The sequence below is a fragment of the Nicotiana tomentosiformis genome, chromosome 8 (assembly GCF_000390325.3).
Source record: "Nicotiana tomentosiformis chromosome 8, ASM39032v3, whole genome shotgun sequence".
In the NCBI taxonomy this organism is placed as follows: Eukaryota; Viridiplantae; Streptophyta; class Magnoliopsida; order Solanales; family Solanaceae; genus Nicotiana; species Nicotiana tomentosiformis.
In genome coordinates, this window is record NC_090819.1 from 61,337,981 (window position 1) to 61,355,379 (window position 17,399).

At 36.4% G+C, this 17,399-nt stretch overlaps 1 protein-coding gene and 1 non-coding gene across 2 annotated transcripts; both read left to right on the forward strand.

The window, feature by feature from the left end:
- Positions 1-951: 951 nt before the first annotated feature.
- LOC117275733 (small nucleolar RNA R71) lies at positions 952-1,058 on the forward strand. The gene has a single exon (XR_004505938.1). It is a non-coding gene; the product is annotated as a small nucleolar RNA R71 (small nucleolar RNA).
- A 6,818-nt stretch (positions 1,059-7,876) lies between these two features.
- LOC104088562 (uncharacterized) lies at positions 7,877-11,690 on the forward strand. The gene is made up of 3 exons (XM_009593261.4): positions 7,877-8,168; positions 8,636-8,821; positions 11,312-11,690. Exons 1-3 carry the CDS (start codon positions 8,103-8,105, stop codon positions 11,501-11,503), a joined length of 444 nt encoding a protein of 147 aa, XP_009591556.1. The 5' UTR covers positions 7,877-8,102; the 3' UTR covers positions 11,504-11,690.
- Positions 11,691-17,399: the final 5,709 nt, after the last annotated feature.

A 17,399-nucleotide genomic window follows, 5' to 3' on the forward strand; every position in this document is an offset into this window, starting at 1 on the left:
TTTGAGGGAAAGGTAGAGCAGGCATATGCTCACTCTCATCACGTTCCTCCCTTCTCGAAGTTTCTCCCTTCTTCTTTTTCTTCTCAGTTTTCATCGGGCCCCTTTTTCTTTTTATCAACATTATTCTTCAGTTGCTCCCCACTTTCTTTTTTAAGTATCACCTCTTTTTGGATCGGGGTAGGATCTTTCAACACTTGCCCACTTCTCAGAGTTACAGCATTCACTGTTTCTTTGGGATTCTTTTCTGTATCAGCGGGGAGACTACCTGGAACCCTCTCAGATAATATTGTTGCAATCTGTCCCACTTGTCTCTCCAAGTTTCGCAAACCAGTGCCCAATTCTTTGATATCTTCCCCGTGAGCGTCCAACCTCTCATCTGTCTTGATAATGAAGGCCTTCATTAGATCCTCTAGACCAGGCTGAATAGGCTGTTGAGGCTGAAATTGCTGCCTCTGCCGATTTTGAAAGACTGGATCTCCTTGTCCTAGAGGTTTAGAGTTATTTTGTTGCCACACATTTGCAGTACCCCCAGGTGAACTCCATGAAAAATTGGGGTGCCTCTGACCCATTGCATTATAATTTCCAACAGCATTTACTTCCTCAATTGAGGCTTGACACTCATGAGTAGGATGTCCTCTTCCACATATATCACAAGCTGCTTGAGGCTCACTTTGTATTGTAGCTAAGGTAAGGTTCCGTATTTCTTTAGCCATAACATCAAGTTGTACCTGCACAGATCTGTTAGTATCAACCTGGTGAACACCAGTTGATCTTCTTCTTTTCGCACTCTCAGAGGGCCATTGATTTGCATCTTCAGACAACTCGTCAAGAATTATGACTATCTCCTCTGGAGTCTTCTTCATCAACGGGCCTCCAGCTGCATTGCTCAATGTTCTACGTGAGGCCGGTGTCAATCAATCCCAAAAGTCTTGGAGTTGCATCCAGAGTTCAATTCCACTATGTTGACACTTTCGAACAATCTCCTTAAACCTCTCCCATGCTTCAAAAATAGTTCCAGTATTTTTCTGGTAGAAGTTATGGATTTCTCTTCTAAACTTGCCTGTTTTAGCTGAGGAGATATAGTTATCAAGGAATTTCCTGGTCATCTCCACCCACGTTCTAATCGAACCTGCGGGTAAGCTTCGAAGCCATTATTTTGCATCGTTTTTGAGTGTGAAGGGGAATGCCCTCAAGTACACTGCATCTCGTGACACACCATTGTATTGAAAGGTGTTCATAATCTCCTCGAAGTCCATTAGATGTGTTTTTGGATCTTCAGTTGGCTTCCCTCTAAAGACACAACAATTCTGAAGGGTTTGAAGTAACCTTTGCTTCAACTCGAAATTGTTTGCTGCAATTGGTGGTAGTCTAACACTTGATAATCCTTGATTGTAGATCGGTCTAGCATAATCGCTAAGTGGTCTCCCAAGCAAGGGTTGATGTTGATTAAGTCTGAGACCCCTCTCTTCTTCATAGAGGTTCCGCGTATCTCTAATAGTTATTTCCTCAGCATCCCGTGCAACTTGTTCTCTTCGTTGGGCTGCTTCTCTCGCAGCCAAATCTACATTATCTTTACCATTTCGAGCCATAAGTTCTTTGGTTGAGGAATGCCCAACCTTTTCTGTTGTCTCGGTGAGATTTCTTTCCTTCTTCAACTGTCGCAGTTGTTTTTCAATCTCTGACTCGTATGGTAGCAATTCCTTCGCAGAAGTTCTAGTCACGCACCACTCCGAACCTGTAACCTGCGCACAGTCAAAGAACACCAACTATAAAAAGGGAAAAATAAAATTAAATAAAAAGAAAAATTCCTGAATTAGAACTACAAACTATTTCAAACACTATTGATTGCCAATCCCCAGCAACGACGCCAAAATTTGACGAGCTCGAAACACATACTTAAATTATGCTCGCTAGTCAAAGATAGTATAGTATAATATCGTATCCACAGGGATTGGAGTTAAACAATATCTTCGTAGTTTCTAGCTTGATTGCTAATCAGGAGAATCAACAATTGAGGTTTATATGATTTCTAACTAAGATTAACTAAAAATCTAAAGCTATTGACTAATGACAATTGCAACAAAGTTAAGCAAGGAAGTTATCAGTGGGAGAAAATAGGGGTTGATAGGATAGGTACAAGATAATTATTTGGGATCTAGCTCTAGATAATTCACTTCTAATGTTTAAGTGAGTCTCTCGAATTCACTCAATTATTAGTTCAAACGTTTAGTAGAAACTCCTCTCTCGATTAAGTTTCAACCTCACAAGATGAACCAATTTAAGCACGTGAAGATATGCAAGAATGCGTAGTGGATTGGTCTTTAGACGAACCTATATCGATTATCCTCCTAACTAGGTTTAATCAATGATTCAACTAGCCTATTTTGATTACTAAGAAGAATTAAAGAACTCAACCAACAATATAATGCAAAGATATCACAAGTTATGCCTCTCGTGATTACATGAACAAATGAATATAGATGCAACAATTAAATCATCCAAAAGTGCTTCATTACATAAAATTAGAGTTATAATCTACAAACAAATATCAATACACCAAATTCATCAAACCCTAAAGAGAACTACTCCATAGATATGGAGTAATTCACCACAAATATAATTAAAGTATAGGAAAACATAAATTCAAACCAAACTCGGGTCTTGAGTGAGGAAGGAAAGATGAAATCCTTGTGCTTGTATTCTTCCAACTCCTACTTAGCCTCCTTAGGTCTAAAGTATGTCAAAAGTTCAGAAAATAACGTTTTTTATGTATTTATACCAAGTAGGGTCGGGCCCAAACGAAATCATCCTTTCCTAGCCGAAATAGGAAAACTTGCAAACTTATTACTTTTCATGCATTGCACTGTGCGTAGCATTGTTGCGTTTTCTTGTCAGGCCACATAAACCCAGCCTATGAACTTTGTCAATTCCTAACACAAAAATACATTGTTTCGGTGCCCAGTGCGTCGCACTAGTGCATTTCTTCAGATGTTGCTTCTTCCTTGATTTTTGACGTCCAGAAGTGATCCTCGACCCCCGTACACGATTCTGGCTTAGTACTTTGGGCTTTTACTCAGACTTCAAAGCTCCAAATAGCTCGAATTAGTTCCACAACATCTACATAACTCGGAATCATTCCTACAGGGCATAAAATATGCAATAAGTGCAAAATACTATCAATTAAAGCTCAAAACAAGTAAAGTACAGTGAATTAGAGTGCAATAAGTGACTAAAATACGTAATTATAGCCTACCATCAGTGTGCCCGCACATCCATCTCAACATCCTCATCTCTGCTACCTTCATCTTCTGGACATGAGCGATCTTGACTGGCTAACACTCCGCCCCATACAACACCGTTGGTCTCACCACCACTCTATAAAACTTACCCTTATGTTTTGGTGGCACCTTCTTATCATACAAAACAATGGAAGCGAGTCTCCATTTTATCCATCCAGCTCAAATACGATGTGTGGCATCTTCATCAATCTCCCACCCCTCTGAATAATAGATCCAAGGTACTTAAAAATCTCTCTCCCAGGGATGACCTGCGAGTCCAGCCTTACCTCCCCTTCCCCTCCCTGAGTCTCGCCACTGAACTTACACTCCAAGTATTCTGTCTTGGTCCTGCTCAACTTGAAACCTTTAGATTCCAGGGTATGCCTCCATACCTCTAATTGCACGTTCACACCGTCTCGCGTCTCGTCAATCAATATAATATCATCTGCAAATAGCATGCACCACGACACCTCTCATTGGATGTGGCGCGTCAGTACGTCCATCACTAGAGCAAACAAAAAAGGGCTGAGTGCCGACCCTTGATGCAACCCCATCATAACCGAAAAATGCCCTGAGTTCCCACCCACCATCCTCACTCGGGTCTTTACTCCATCATACATGTCCTTAATCAACCTAACGTAGGCAACAGGTACACCTCTAGCCTCCAAACATCTCCACAAAATCTCCCTCGAAACTTTATCGTACGCCTTTTCTAAGTCGATGAACACCATATGTAAGTCCTTTTTTCTCTCCCTATACTGCTCCATCAATATCCTAACAAGGTGGATGGCTTCTGTAGTCGAACGCCCCGGCATAAATCCAAACTGGTTCTCGAAAATAGACACACTCCTCCTCACCCTTAACTCTACCACTCTCTCCCAGACTTTCATAGTATGGCTAAGCAGATTGATACCCCGATAGTTATTGTAATTTTTGGATATCACCTTTGTTCTTGTATACAGGAACCATCGTGCTCCACCTCCACTCTTCGCGCATCTTCTTCGTTCCAAAAATGACATTATGGAATACCTCGATTTATAATTTTTTGAATTATGAAAAATCGAGGATTTAGGAGCCGAAACGAGCAATAGAAGAGATCCACTATACGACAACACCTTGGATCCGGTGTTAGCTCGCTAAAATACAGAGGGGACACGATTTTTGGGGGATGGGTGGGCTCCAATTGAGGTTTAAATTTTAAAAAAGGGAGGGCTGTTTTTTCGATTCTGTCCGCGAAGAAGACGACTGGGCTTTTTTAATATAGGTATAGCACATATATAGGATGCACTATACCTAACTGTCTTTTCAATTTCATATATAGATTTTAAAATTTAAATATAGCACATGGGTTGCATGCGTGCCGTTAAGGTATAGCGCATTCAACACATGCGTTATATATAAATTGGTTATCAGTTGGTTTTTTCATCTATTTTTGTACTTTGAGTCAAGACCACACTTTGATTTCGGGCTCAGTCTTGTTGTGACCAGGGGATAATAGCGGAAAAAGATTAAATTTTTTTTTGCTGTGCTTGTAATAGACAATGCTTGTAGGATGTTAATAGCTAAGTTTGGTAACAAAAATATCCTTCGAGACATCAAAATGGGTTGTAATACTATAGAACAACTGTAGTTTTATTTAATGAGATAAAATCCATTTTCTCTCAAAACAAATTTAAAATAATTTTTAAATTCGAAGTCAACTCACTTTATGATAATCATAATTGGGTTGTATGGGGAAAACTCACACATGCAATGCTTAAGGTTGAAGAGTCGAGATATTTATAAAGAAAAGTAGGGGTGTACCCAATCGAAAAATCGCACCAAACCAAAAAGTCAAATCAAATCGATTAAAAAGCCCGACTTGATTTGGTATTGAGTAAAAAAATCCGAACCAACCCAATATATAAATATATAATTTTTATATAGAATTTTAAGATTTTATATAGAATTTTCTTTAAATAATGTCTAGAAATATTTGGGATTCTCTTGCGAGATATAAATTTTAATAGAATATGAAGTGCTCCATATTTATTGACCTTAAATAATGGATTGTATGATCACTTTCTTATCAAGTGTTACTGAAATGCGCATATCTCTCTGTTCTTCCATATTCATATCATATGTTAAGATCTATTAAATTCTTCTATCTTTTTCGAATGTGAAGTGATTATTAATATTTAGGTATCATATTGATTTTTATTTTTAATTACTAAATTCGGTTAACCTGAAAGTGTACATCAACGAAAAATTCTTGTCAGACGACTAAAAAAATAACTATTATGTGTTACTAATAGAATTTTCCCATAAGAATATTTTAATCGATAATATGTTTGTCAATTTTTTATATTTTTACTAAATATATATTTACTTATCAAATATTTAACAAAGTAAGATTGAAATAATATTTAAGTAACAAAAAATCCGAAAATCCGAAAAATCCGACTAAACCGAAGCAATCCAAACTGAAATAGTTGATTTGGTTTGATTTTGATAAAAATCGAACCAACTCTGTCCCATGTACATCCCTAAAGAAAAAAATGAGATTAACTTGCACTTCAACCCTAAAAAGACGAGGTCAACTATACAAGCTTTGTATCCTACTATCTCCAATAATTCAAGAACCATGTCTATTTTACTAGGATTCAAAATTTTATTAACGACTAAAATAGATTATTTGGAGTCTGCAATTTGATTTTATGTAGAAGAAAGAACAACCCTGATAAAATTACACATAACTAGTACAACATTTGTTTTTCAATATAATTCAAGTAAAAGGAAGTGCAATGTATTAATAACCCCAGGATAACAATACTTAAATAAAAATATATATTCTTGAGCAGGTCGTACATAAAAATTTATGTAGTATTATTTAATGTATAACAATCTCTATGATATTATTTATTGTGTGATAATCAAGCATTATTGCCCATGCATGGTGTCAGTGCCGACTTTAATGGTATCACTAGTAAGCCTTAGGCCTCCAAATTCGGGAGGCTCCATTTTTATTTTTATTGAAATAATAGGTTTAAAGATATTGTAAAAAATAATATTTTGTACTTTTAATACAAAAGTAAAGTTTTCTATATAAAAGAAAGAATTTTTTTTAGAAATGTAAATCAAGTAGCCATTTGACTTACTTAAAACTGGGTAGATGGATAGTTTTCCCAACGTACAAGTAGAAGTTAATACTTTAATCGATATACTCAATCAAATGAAAAGACTGGATTCTTTTTCAAATGTTGATATTGCTTATAATAATGTTAACAGTTCATATAACAGTTGTCTCAGCGGAAAGAAGTTTTTCAACATTACAATTGATAGAATCTTATCTAAAATAAATAGTGTCTCAACAAAGATTAAATGAATTGGCTATATTATCAATTGAAAAGGAATTATTAAAGGAGATCGATTATAAAAAAAAAATTATTAACAATTTTGCATCTCAAAAAGCTAGAAGGATAAATTTCAAATAAAAATATATACTTTAATTTTTTTTTTTAAATTTAGACCTCACATTAAACTTTGACTTTATGTCATATATATGTGCTTGAGCCGCCATGCATGATGTACGGTATAATATAATCTCAACATGGTTAATTCATACACTGAACGATCATGAAGAGTTTTAGAAAATTATACTCCCATATAATAAGAAAATATTCCGAAAATCTAGGAATTTTTAATTTTAGAAGTGGCACTTGTTGCACCAGGAATACAGCAGAAAAGTCGTTTATTGTTTTCTAAACAAGAAACCAGTGGGGCTGGAGAGAGCAAGAATAGAGAATAGATTGCATATCTAACTCCCAAAAGTATATAATACCCACTGCCAACGAAGAAAAACACAATCACATGGCACTTACTGGCTGTAATACTAATTTAAGTACTTTGCTTCCCCTTCAACCAATTGAATTTGTTCTTTTACTTTTTTGCCTTTTTGTTTAATCAATGATGCTCGACAAACCGTCCCTTTGTGCTTATTGGCAAGCTTTCAATTCCACCACTTTCAAGTTTCAACTTCCCAAATAAATATTAAGTACTATTTCCTCTATTCAATTTACATGATATTTCTTTTAAAAAATTCAACACCAACTGTTTAATTCAAAAAGATAAATTTATCTTAGGAAAATTCCAGTTCGAAATGGAAGCGCATAAATTAGGGGGCAAATTTAGGATTCAACTATTGAGCTGGTTTTTCATTAATTGGTACACAAATATAGATGGTTTATTATAGGGAGTTCTAAAATTTCTAGAACATAGGTGTACCATAAAAGAAAAAAGGGAGAAAAAATATAAAGTGAAAATTCATCCTTATTTTTTTGACTAAATAATACTAAAGTATTGAACCAAGTGTATTATTCAACTGATATGGAGCATGAGTTTCAATAGATAATGGTAGATCAATTCTAAAAAATACATACATAAAATACCTAGTTTGACGAAAGTATCATGAGTTCACATGCCCATAGATCCGCCCCTTGATGGTTATATCAATTAGTACACAAATTTTATATTTTACAGAAATTTAAATTCATTAATTTACTTAAAGTTTAATTATTATTTGAATTATTATATCTTAAACTTCACAATGTAAGGTTCACGCTTCACACCCTTTCTGTAGTACATAGAGCAGTATTTTCTCAGGAGACAAGTCGAATCAAGACAAAACCCATCAATACAAGCAATCTTATCATCTCTCTATTCCTTGTTTCTCTGACTATTTTCTAGAAAAATAAGCTGAACTGCTTTGTGAAAAGAAAAAAAAAAGACAAGATCAAAACACACCCTTTTGGGTGAAGTTTTGTTCTGATAGTAAAGAGCCTAATAATGGTGGGAATATTTTCAAGATTTTCTGTCAGCAGAAATGGGCATCGTCGAGCTCAAAGTGCCCTTGTGAGCTTCTCTATCCCTCTCTCTTGCTACTCCTTTCTCTGGTTTTTATTCAGTCAATTCTTGGTAAAGTTGTTAGCTTTATGTTAATTGACTTGTTTCTTGATCTGGGCATCAAGAATTGTTTCTTTATCTCCTTTCTGTATGTTAATCTTTAGTTTTGGTGTGGATTTTCATATTTTTGCTTTTGGAATTTTTGTAATTTGATTAGGACCTTTTGAGATGTGGGGTTGACTAGTTCTTTACTCTCCAAATTGAGTTTGATTTGACTTTGACTATGAAATTATGTTTTGCTGCTTCCATTTCTGTCTTAGGATTCGTAATCATTAAATAAACCATATTGTTTGTATTTTAATTTTCAGAGAGATTTGACTGCTTAAATCAATTGTATCTGATGCTTACTTATTACAGTCCAAACTATATCATCTGGTTTTTATTTGTAATAATTTCTTTTCAATATGAAAATGCAGGGTGAAACAGAAGTGTTGCCTCCAAATACAGAAACAACAGGTGCTGCTACGATAGCTGGAGCTCCCTCTATCACACCTCATGGTATTGAAATTGCAGTTGAGTTCAAACCAGTTGAACACCCGACTGAGCCTCTACACAATGATCGGCCAATTCAATGTCCAATACCAGAACCCTCAATACTGAATGTAGGTTTGCTGTTCTTTTGTATCATGAAGTTGTGGTAGATATCTAGATATGTAAATTTGCTGTTGTTTTCCCTATCAAGCATGTGTATTTGATTGCCGGTGTTGTGATAGAGGTGACTCATCGCCTCTTTCCACATTAAGTTTCTTCTACAGTAAGTTTCTGTATGTGGAATAAAGGACTCTATGTGCAAATATGAAGGTTTAAGAGGTGAGCTCCAAAATCTGGCAAATTTTATAGTCCGCTGGTTTTTCAATCTACGGACATGTGAAGTATGATGTAGTTATAGACGCCCGTCATTTGACTGCATTAAGTCAAAAAGTCATTTGACTGCATTAAGTCAAAAATCTTTTTTACTGTCTAATTTGGTGATTACCCAGTAGCCTGCAAGATAGTCCTTCTTAGTCCTAGTGTCAGCTTTAGAGTCACCACTGTTCTTACATGAGTTGGAGTTAACTATCTTGTAAGGAGAGACACAATGGCTCATGAAAGAATCAGCTCTTGACATTGTTTGTTTCTTTGTAGCTGCAAGCTGCTGAACCATTTCCAGTAGCTGTTGATAATTTTTGGACGTTCTTTGTATATCATTTTCATTTTCATCTAATTCGGATGTTAAGATTTTTGTTAGCTGCAAAACATAAATTAACCATCATAATTTGTAGGTTTTCCAAAAGTTCACATGATTCATTGTGATTGGTTACAGTATTCTGTTTATTGGACTTCACTGACAAATCTTTCCTAGAGAATGAATGCTTCGTGCACTTTTTCCTTTTGGGTTGGGGAGTAATGACAAAATAAGAACTTAAGAAATCTAAGAATGAAAAGCAAGGAAAAGATGTTGTCAACTTCTTTGCACCCTTCTCTGTCTTCCATTCCCCTCGCTTCATTAATTTCTTTTTTCCGTCCATCTGAACAAGACAAACTGATATTTATAATCAACATTGCAATTGACATTGTTTTCTCTTGTTTCATACTTTACATCGACTCAGTCACACAATTTCCAGTTGTAACGCCTCTTTGCTGTTTTTCTCTTTTTCTCTTTTTCCTGTACAAAAATTTGTTACCAGTTTTCTTTTCATTAAGCATCTGTACTAGTCTCATAATTGGGAAGTGTCGAGTCTCCTCCCACTGTCCTCACCCAGGTCTTAGTTCCATCATACATGTCCTTAATCACCCTAGTGTAAGTTACAGGAACCCTCTAGCCTCCAAACATCTCGATTGAACCTTCATTGGGACTTTATCGTATGCTTTTTCTAGGTCAATGAACACCATATGTAAGTACCTCTTCCTCTCCCTATACTGCTCCGTTAATCTTCTTACAAGATGAATGGCTTCCGTGGTCGATCGCCCCGGCATGAATCCGAACTGATTCTTGAAAATAGACACGCTCCTCCTCACCCTACTTCCACCACCCTCTTCAAAACTTTCATAGTGTGGCTTAGCAGCTTGATACCCTATAGTTATTGCAATTCTGGATATCACCCTTGTTCTTGTACAACAGAGTCATTGTACTCCACCTCCATTCTTCGGGCATCTTCTTCGTCCTAAAAATGACATTAAACAGCCTAATAAGCCACTCCAAGACTGCCCTGCTTGCGTTCTTCCAAAATTTCACCGGAATTTCGTCTGGCCCGCTTGCTCTTCCCCTGCTCATTTTACGCATGGTCCACTCGACCTCCTCAACCTTTAGCTTCTCTAATGCAATTTGCTGTCGTGGTCCATATACCACTCACGTTCCCACTACTCCAGACCCCCATAGCCAACAACTTCTCCCCCAACTCCTAAGTTTTTTCCTTCGCCAAGGCTCCTCACTTAATCTTAAGTTGACCATACACAACCTTCTTTTTCCTCTTCGTATGAGGAAAGGAAGAAAAATAAAAGGGCAGCCCGGTGCACTGAGCTCCTGCTATGCGTGGGGGTCCGAGGAAGGGCTGGAAAAGGGTCTATTGTTCGTAGTCTTACCCTGCATTTCAGAAGAGGCTATTTCCACGGCTTGAACCCGTGACCTTCTCTGGTCACATGGTAACAACTTTACCAGTTACGCCAAGGCTCCCCTTCCGTATGAGGAAAGAATAACAATTAAAAAAATGTATAAGGAAAGAAAGGGGTTTGCTGCAATTGCTGTACGAAAGACTAATACTTTTCTCGATAGTGTACACAAATGGTTCCAGAGTTGGCAGAGTCATGAGACCTTAATTGGTCACTTTTGAGTGAAGGATAATGTGATTAGAAAATCATACGCCAGTTGCCATCTATATGCTTTGCTTGTTTTCTTCCTCTGTTGGTTATATAATGTCAATGCTCAACTGTTGGATATAGTGGTATGGTTTGTCAAAACCAATGAAGCATTTAATTTATCTTGTTTGAGAGAACAACATAATTACTTTGTATTTCTCAAGAAATAATACAGTTGCGTTGTCTATCTAGCCCCTTTCTATACCTGTATATCTACTTCTTAGGACCTGGGAACTTACACGTTGTGTCACTCACAGGATGGAAGAATATGGAAGGAGCGAGTGTCTGCAGTGAGAAGAAGGGCAGATATTCCAGTTATGCAGGAAGGAACAACTGCAGAGCCTGAGGCTGGAACAAGACCTAGACCACCCATGAATCGTGTTATTCTTCCATCAATCAGTGCGCCCGAACACAGTATCCTCAAGCTATTGGAGGAATCTGGAATTTAGCTGATGCATTGCTGAACCTGTGGCAGAGTACCTCTGTTATACCAGATAAACATGATGTTTCATACTTTACTTCTTTGCAAGTTTCTCTCTTGCTTTATATGAATGCTTGTAATTTTAATTTTTCTAGGAAACTTCACACATTTGCATGTAAATATTTTTTCATACTGATTCAAAATTTAGCGTCCAATTACTTGTTATGGTTTTTGATAGCTGATTGTATCTTCTATTCATGTTTTATAATGACACTGTCTGTGATAAATTTACTCTTAAGACATGCCAACGTATTTATTTGGTGATTAGAATTAAAATATACATGTCAAATCTAAAAATAATTTGAAACAGTCTCTCAAAGGTTGTTTATAGTAATACCTGTAGCTGTGTATACACTCACCCAGAAGTTGAGTTTCTTATAGGTATACACTGGATAACTGGATTTAAATCTGTGAGAGGATCTAGAAATTGAAACTCTTGAGCTCCATAATTTGTACCGAGGGAATTGAAAATCCGGTGAAATTTGGATAATGTTAGATATTAAGATTAAAGACTGGATGGAAGTCAAATAGAGATTGTTAGTTTACAGATATGTATAGTGTAGTCTTGTCCCACATTGGAAGAGGAGTAATATCTCCTTGTAGTGTATAGCTATAAATAAGGACCTCTTATATTGTATTTATTATCCAATATCAATAACATATTTTCTCCCGTGCTTTCTCATATGGTATCAGAGCATTAGTGAGAAACCCGTCGCTGTGCATCATTCCAGCGACTTCCGGGAAGAAAGACCTCTTCGCCGTGCAATTTTCCGGCGACTTAGAAGGCTGTCCGTAAGCAAATTACTTTCTGTTAGTGTTGTGCAAAAACCAACATCACCACAAGACTCATCAGGCTCCGGCGACCAAACCCCAGTCAACTCCACCTGAAAACACACGTCCACGCGCCCTCACGCGCTTGGTAAAGAAAAATTTTCGGCGAGATCTGATCCACGCGCCGGCGCGTGAGCACTGTTCCGACCAGATTTTGAAAAAGTTCCAGTTGAACAGTAGGATCGCCTGGTAATTCCGATCCTACCCTCACTGGTTTTGTTTCATTCTGACCACTTTGAGTTTTTTCGTCAGCTAAAGTAGATTCCGGCGAGCTACAGTGTTTCCAGCGTGAACAATGTTTTTCGGCGCAGAATAGTGTTTTCGGCGCAGAACAATGTTCTGTTTTCCTGCTGTAAACAGTGTTTTTCAAGCTTTTTCTTTAGTTTTTTCACCGGAGTTACTTATTCCCACTATTTCAAGTTAACCCTACTACTACATCTCATATCGACATGGGAACCGATGCTTTGAATAGTCGGATGGTTTCTTTAGCAGATTATATTGAGTTCCTTCAGTACAAAGCATGTAAGCAGACATCTTCTGAGATAGCTTCTGTTGTTCAAACAGGTAATAGCGTGGTTTGTTTCTCCCAATCTTCATCCTCTGAGTCTTGGGTCTTTGATTCAGGTGCATCAGATCATATTTCTGGTAACAAATCTCTTTTCATTACTATTTCGTATTCTCAATCTCTTCCAAAAGTCACAATGGCCAATGAGTCTCAAACCATGACAACTGCAATAGGTCAAGCAAACCCACTTCCTTCCTTACCTTTAGATTCAGTCCTTTATGTTCCCAATAGTCCTTTTAATCTCATAGCTGTTAGTCGCTTAGCCAAATCACTTAACTGCGCTGTTTTATTTCTTGATGACCATGTTTTTATACATGAACGCAGTACGGGGCGGATCATTGGTACCAGGCGTGAATCAAACGGACTTTATTACCTTATCCTTGCTAAATCACATGGACTCAAATCTTGTCTTCCTTCTACAACTTGTCCCGTTAGGACTCAAATCTTGTCTTCCTTCTACAACTTGTCCCGTTACTGATTCACCAGATTTATTACATAAACGGTTGGGATATCCCAGTTTGTCAAAACTTCAGAAAATGGTATCTGGTTTATCTCACTTATCAGCTCTAGAGTGCGAGTCATGTCAGCTCGGTAAGCATACTCGCTCCCATTTCCCTCGGCGTCTTGATAATCGAGCAGTCACTTTTACTTTAGTCCATTCAGATGTTTGGGGTCCTAGTCGGGTCAGTTCCACCTTGGGATTCCGTTGTCAGTTTCATTGATGATTATTCCAGGTGCACTTGGATATTTTTGATAAAAAATCAATCTGAGCTGTTTTCTATTTTCCAGACCTTCCACGCTGAAATTCAAAATCAATTTGGGGTTTCTATTCGCACATTTCGTAGTGATAATGCCGGAGAGTATTTGTCTTCCCCATTTTAGCAGTTTATGAAATCTCATAGGATTATTCATCAAACATCTTGTCCGTACACATCTCAACAAAATGGGGTAGCTGAAAGAAAGAATATACATCTTATTGAAACTGCTCGTACCCTACTCATACAATCTCATGCTCCGTTGCGTTTTTGGGGGATGCAGTTCTTACATCTTGCTATCTTATTAATCGTATGTTATCTTCAGCTATCCAGAACCAAGTTCCATTCTCTGTCATGTTTCCCCACTTACCTTTGTTCTCTCTTCCACCCCGTCTCTTTGGAAGCACTTGTTTTGTCCATAACCTTACTGCAGGAACAGATAAGTTAGCTCCTCGTGCTCTTAAGTGCGTATTTCTGGGTTTCTCGAGACAGAATGTAGTTGCTCGATCTAGAGTGCAAGAAACAAAATGTAGTTGCTCGATCTAGCGCCGAAGCCTAATATCGGGCCATGGTTATGGTGACGTGTGAGTTAGTTTGGGTCAAGCAGTTGCTCAAGGAGTTAAAGTTCGGAGAAATCAGCAAGATGGAACTAGTGTGTGATAACCAAGTTGCTCTTCATATTGCGTCAAATTCGGTGTTCCATGAGAGGACTAAACACATTGAGATCGACTGTCACTTTGTCAAAGAAAAAATACTTTCAGGAGATATTGTCACAAAGTTTGTAAAGTCGAATGATCAACTAGCAGATATTTTCACTAAGTCTCTTACTGGTTCTCGTATTAGCTACATGTGTAACAAGCTCGGTACATATGATGTGTATGCACCGGCTTGAGGGGGAGTGTTAGTTTACAGATATGTATAGTGTAGTCTTGTCCCACATTGGAAGAGGAGTAATATCTCCTTGTAGTGTATAGTTATAAATAGGGACCTCTTATATTGTATTTATTATCCAATATCAATAACATATTTTCTTCCGTGCTTTCTCACATTTTATGTGAATTCATAGATAGCAAATCGATTGATCCAGATGCCTGCCCTTTTGCATTCTTTTCCATATGCACTAGTATGAGTTCGAAATGGTGCACTTATTTTGAAAAACAGACTATATTCTTTCACTCTACATTAGCACTTAAAACTGTGGTTCTGTTATTCTGTAGAAAGAATGCCGCTGAGTTCTTCAAAATGGAGTATATCTTTCTTCATTGTAAACTAGTATTTTTTTTTCATTATGGACTATGTATAGCATCTGATGGTATTTTATGGGAAAAAATATATAGCTTCTTCTGATGTGTGCATTGGAAGATTCGTCTCTGAAATACAGGAATTAATAAGCAAAGTCAATTGCTTCTACTGTGAGAAACATTGTGTTAGTATGATTTGTTTGTCAAGAATGGTCAGTCTTGGTTCACGCATCAGAATTTCATTTAGGATTGTACAGCCTTTAAATCTTCCTTTCTTCAAATTGACATCTATTGAGGTATGCATACATTGTGAATACATTATGATTTTACTCAAGGGTGTGGTCTGGTGGTCAATGAAGTGAAATGAAAATTTTGGAGCTTAGGCAGAGGCATGAAAAGATGAGTGATTTCTTCCATCTGCCTAAACCTTGGTAGGCGTAGTTACTCCGTATCTGTACTGGTGAGAGGTAGCAGGTATTCCGTGGAATTATAACCCCGTGGAGTTAAACATTGGAGGCCTGGGCAAAGGTAAATAGGAAGGTTGGAGGGGGGAGACTCTTCATTGATTGAACTATACATGTGTGAAATATGGTTTTCCACCAGCTGTGTAGAGTTGATATGGAAATTTAGAAGAGCAATTGAACATCAAATGGATGCTTAACTGTGGGATTCACAAGGTGTTTCCGAGGTCCCCGGGATTCATCCATTGCCATCCTTGATTGCATTTCATGGACATTGCTCCTATATTAGTTGAATAAACTGATGCAGAAGACCTGAAAATGAAGACAAGAATGCAGCAAAAAGGTCTAAACTGCTGCACCATTGTGTTGTTGATATGTGTTTCTTGGATACTTTTGGGGTTTCTTATTTCTTCATTTAACAAGTGACAAGAAAGATCATTTTAGATCACACAACAAGTCACACACTGAATATTGATTGCTTGTGTTAGACCTGTGATTATATGAGCGTTTTGTTTTATTGTGGGTGTCATAATCTACTCGTGTTACTGTCATCATTCTGTTTGTGGAGTTATGTTGCTGAAATGAATGCATTTAGGTTTGAGTCATCACCCTTGAGTGGACAATTATCTTTTCTAATTTTATAAATAATAAATAATATCAAAGAAACAACTTATTAGTGATAATGGAAAAGGTTAAAAACCCCTTCTTACCTACCAAGTGGAAGGAAGAATCCCAGCATAGGAAATTTGGAATCTACAAGTACAATCAAACATTTTTATAATAGACTTGTTTGTTCTGATTTTTTTTTTATTTATAGTGAAATGATGTTATTGATAATATAAATTAGGGAAAAGGCCCAAAAATGACCTTGTGGTATTCGAAATGGATCGATTATAACCCCCGTTTAAACTTGAGTCCACAAATGACCCTACCGTTATAGAATGAGTCTAATAATGCCCTTGTGTTATTCGAAATGGATCAATTATAACTTTCGTTTAAATTTGAGCCCGCTAATGACCCTGCCGTTAAAGAATGGGTCTAATACTGCTATTTCCCTCAGTCAGTAATAATTAGGGGTGTAAATGGATATTTAAAAATCGACTAAACCGACAGAACCGTACCGTGCCGAACCGATTTTTAGGTTTCTTTTAATAAAATTGTAGGCTTTTATATATATATATATATATATATATATATATATATATATATATATATATATATATATATATATATATATATATATATATATACTGTACCGATAATTAGGGTAGGTTTTTTATTTTATAAAAATAAACGAAAAAATGTTGAACCATACCGAATAAATTTACATGTGAATATATTTTTCACATGTAAATATATTCGAACCGTACCGAATAAATTTATATGTAAATATATGTTTCACATGTAAATATATCGGACCTATTATTAGACCCAGTATAAATATATGTTTTACATGTAAATTTATTCGGTACAGTTTGATATGTATATATTAAGTTTAAAAATGATAATGGGTCTAATATTTATAAAGAATGGGTCGAATAAGTTTAAAATTTGAGCCTACTAATGACCCTGCCGTTAAAGAATGTGTCTAATATTTATATTTATAAATAATAATATATTAATATAAATAATGTACAAATTTTAATACATTATTATTTTTAAACTTAATATATAAATATATGTTTCACATGTAAATTTATTCAGTACGGTTCGATATTTTTTCGATTTATGTTTATAAAATAAAAATCCTACCCTAATTATCGGTACGGTTATAGATTTATATAAAAACCTACGGTTTTATTAAAAGAAACCTAAAAATCGATTCGGCACGGTACGATTCTGTTGGTTTAGTCGATTTTTAAATATCCATTTACAGCCCTAATCATTATTAACTGAGGAAAATAGCAGTATTAGACTCATTCTTTAACGGTAGGGTCATTAGTGGACTCAAATTTAAACGAGGGTTATAATTGATCCATTTCGAATAACACAAGGGCATTATTAGACCCAT

What these genes read in the sequence shown, in the direction of transcription:
- LOC104088562 (XM_009593261.4), top strand. Translation starts at nt 8,103, where the DNA reads ATGGTGGGAATATTTTCAAGATTTTCTGTCAGCAGAAATGGGCATCGT. An exon ending in GTCGAGCTCAAAGTGCCCTT is followed by an intron (nt 8,169 to 8,635) that starts GTGAGCTTCTCT and finishes ATGAAAATGCAG; the next exon opens with GGTGAAACAGAAGTGTTGCC. An exon ending in CAGAACCCTCAATACTGAAT is followed by an intron (nt 8,822 to 11,311) that starts GTAGGTTTGCTG and finishes TGTCACTCACAG; the next exon opens with GATGGAAGAATATGGAAGGA.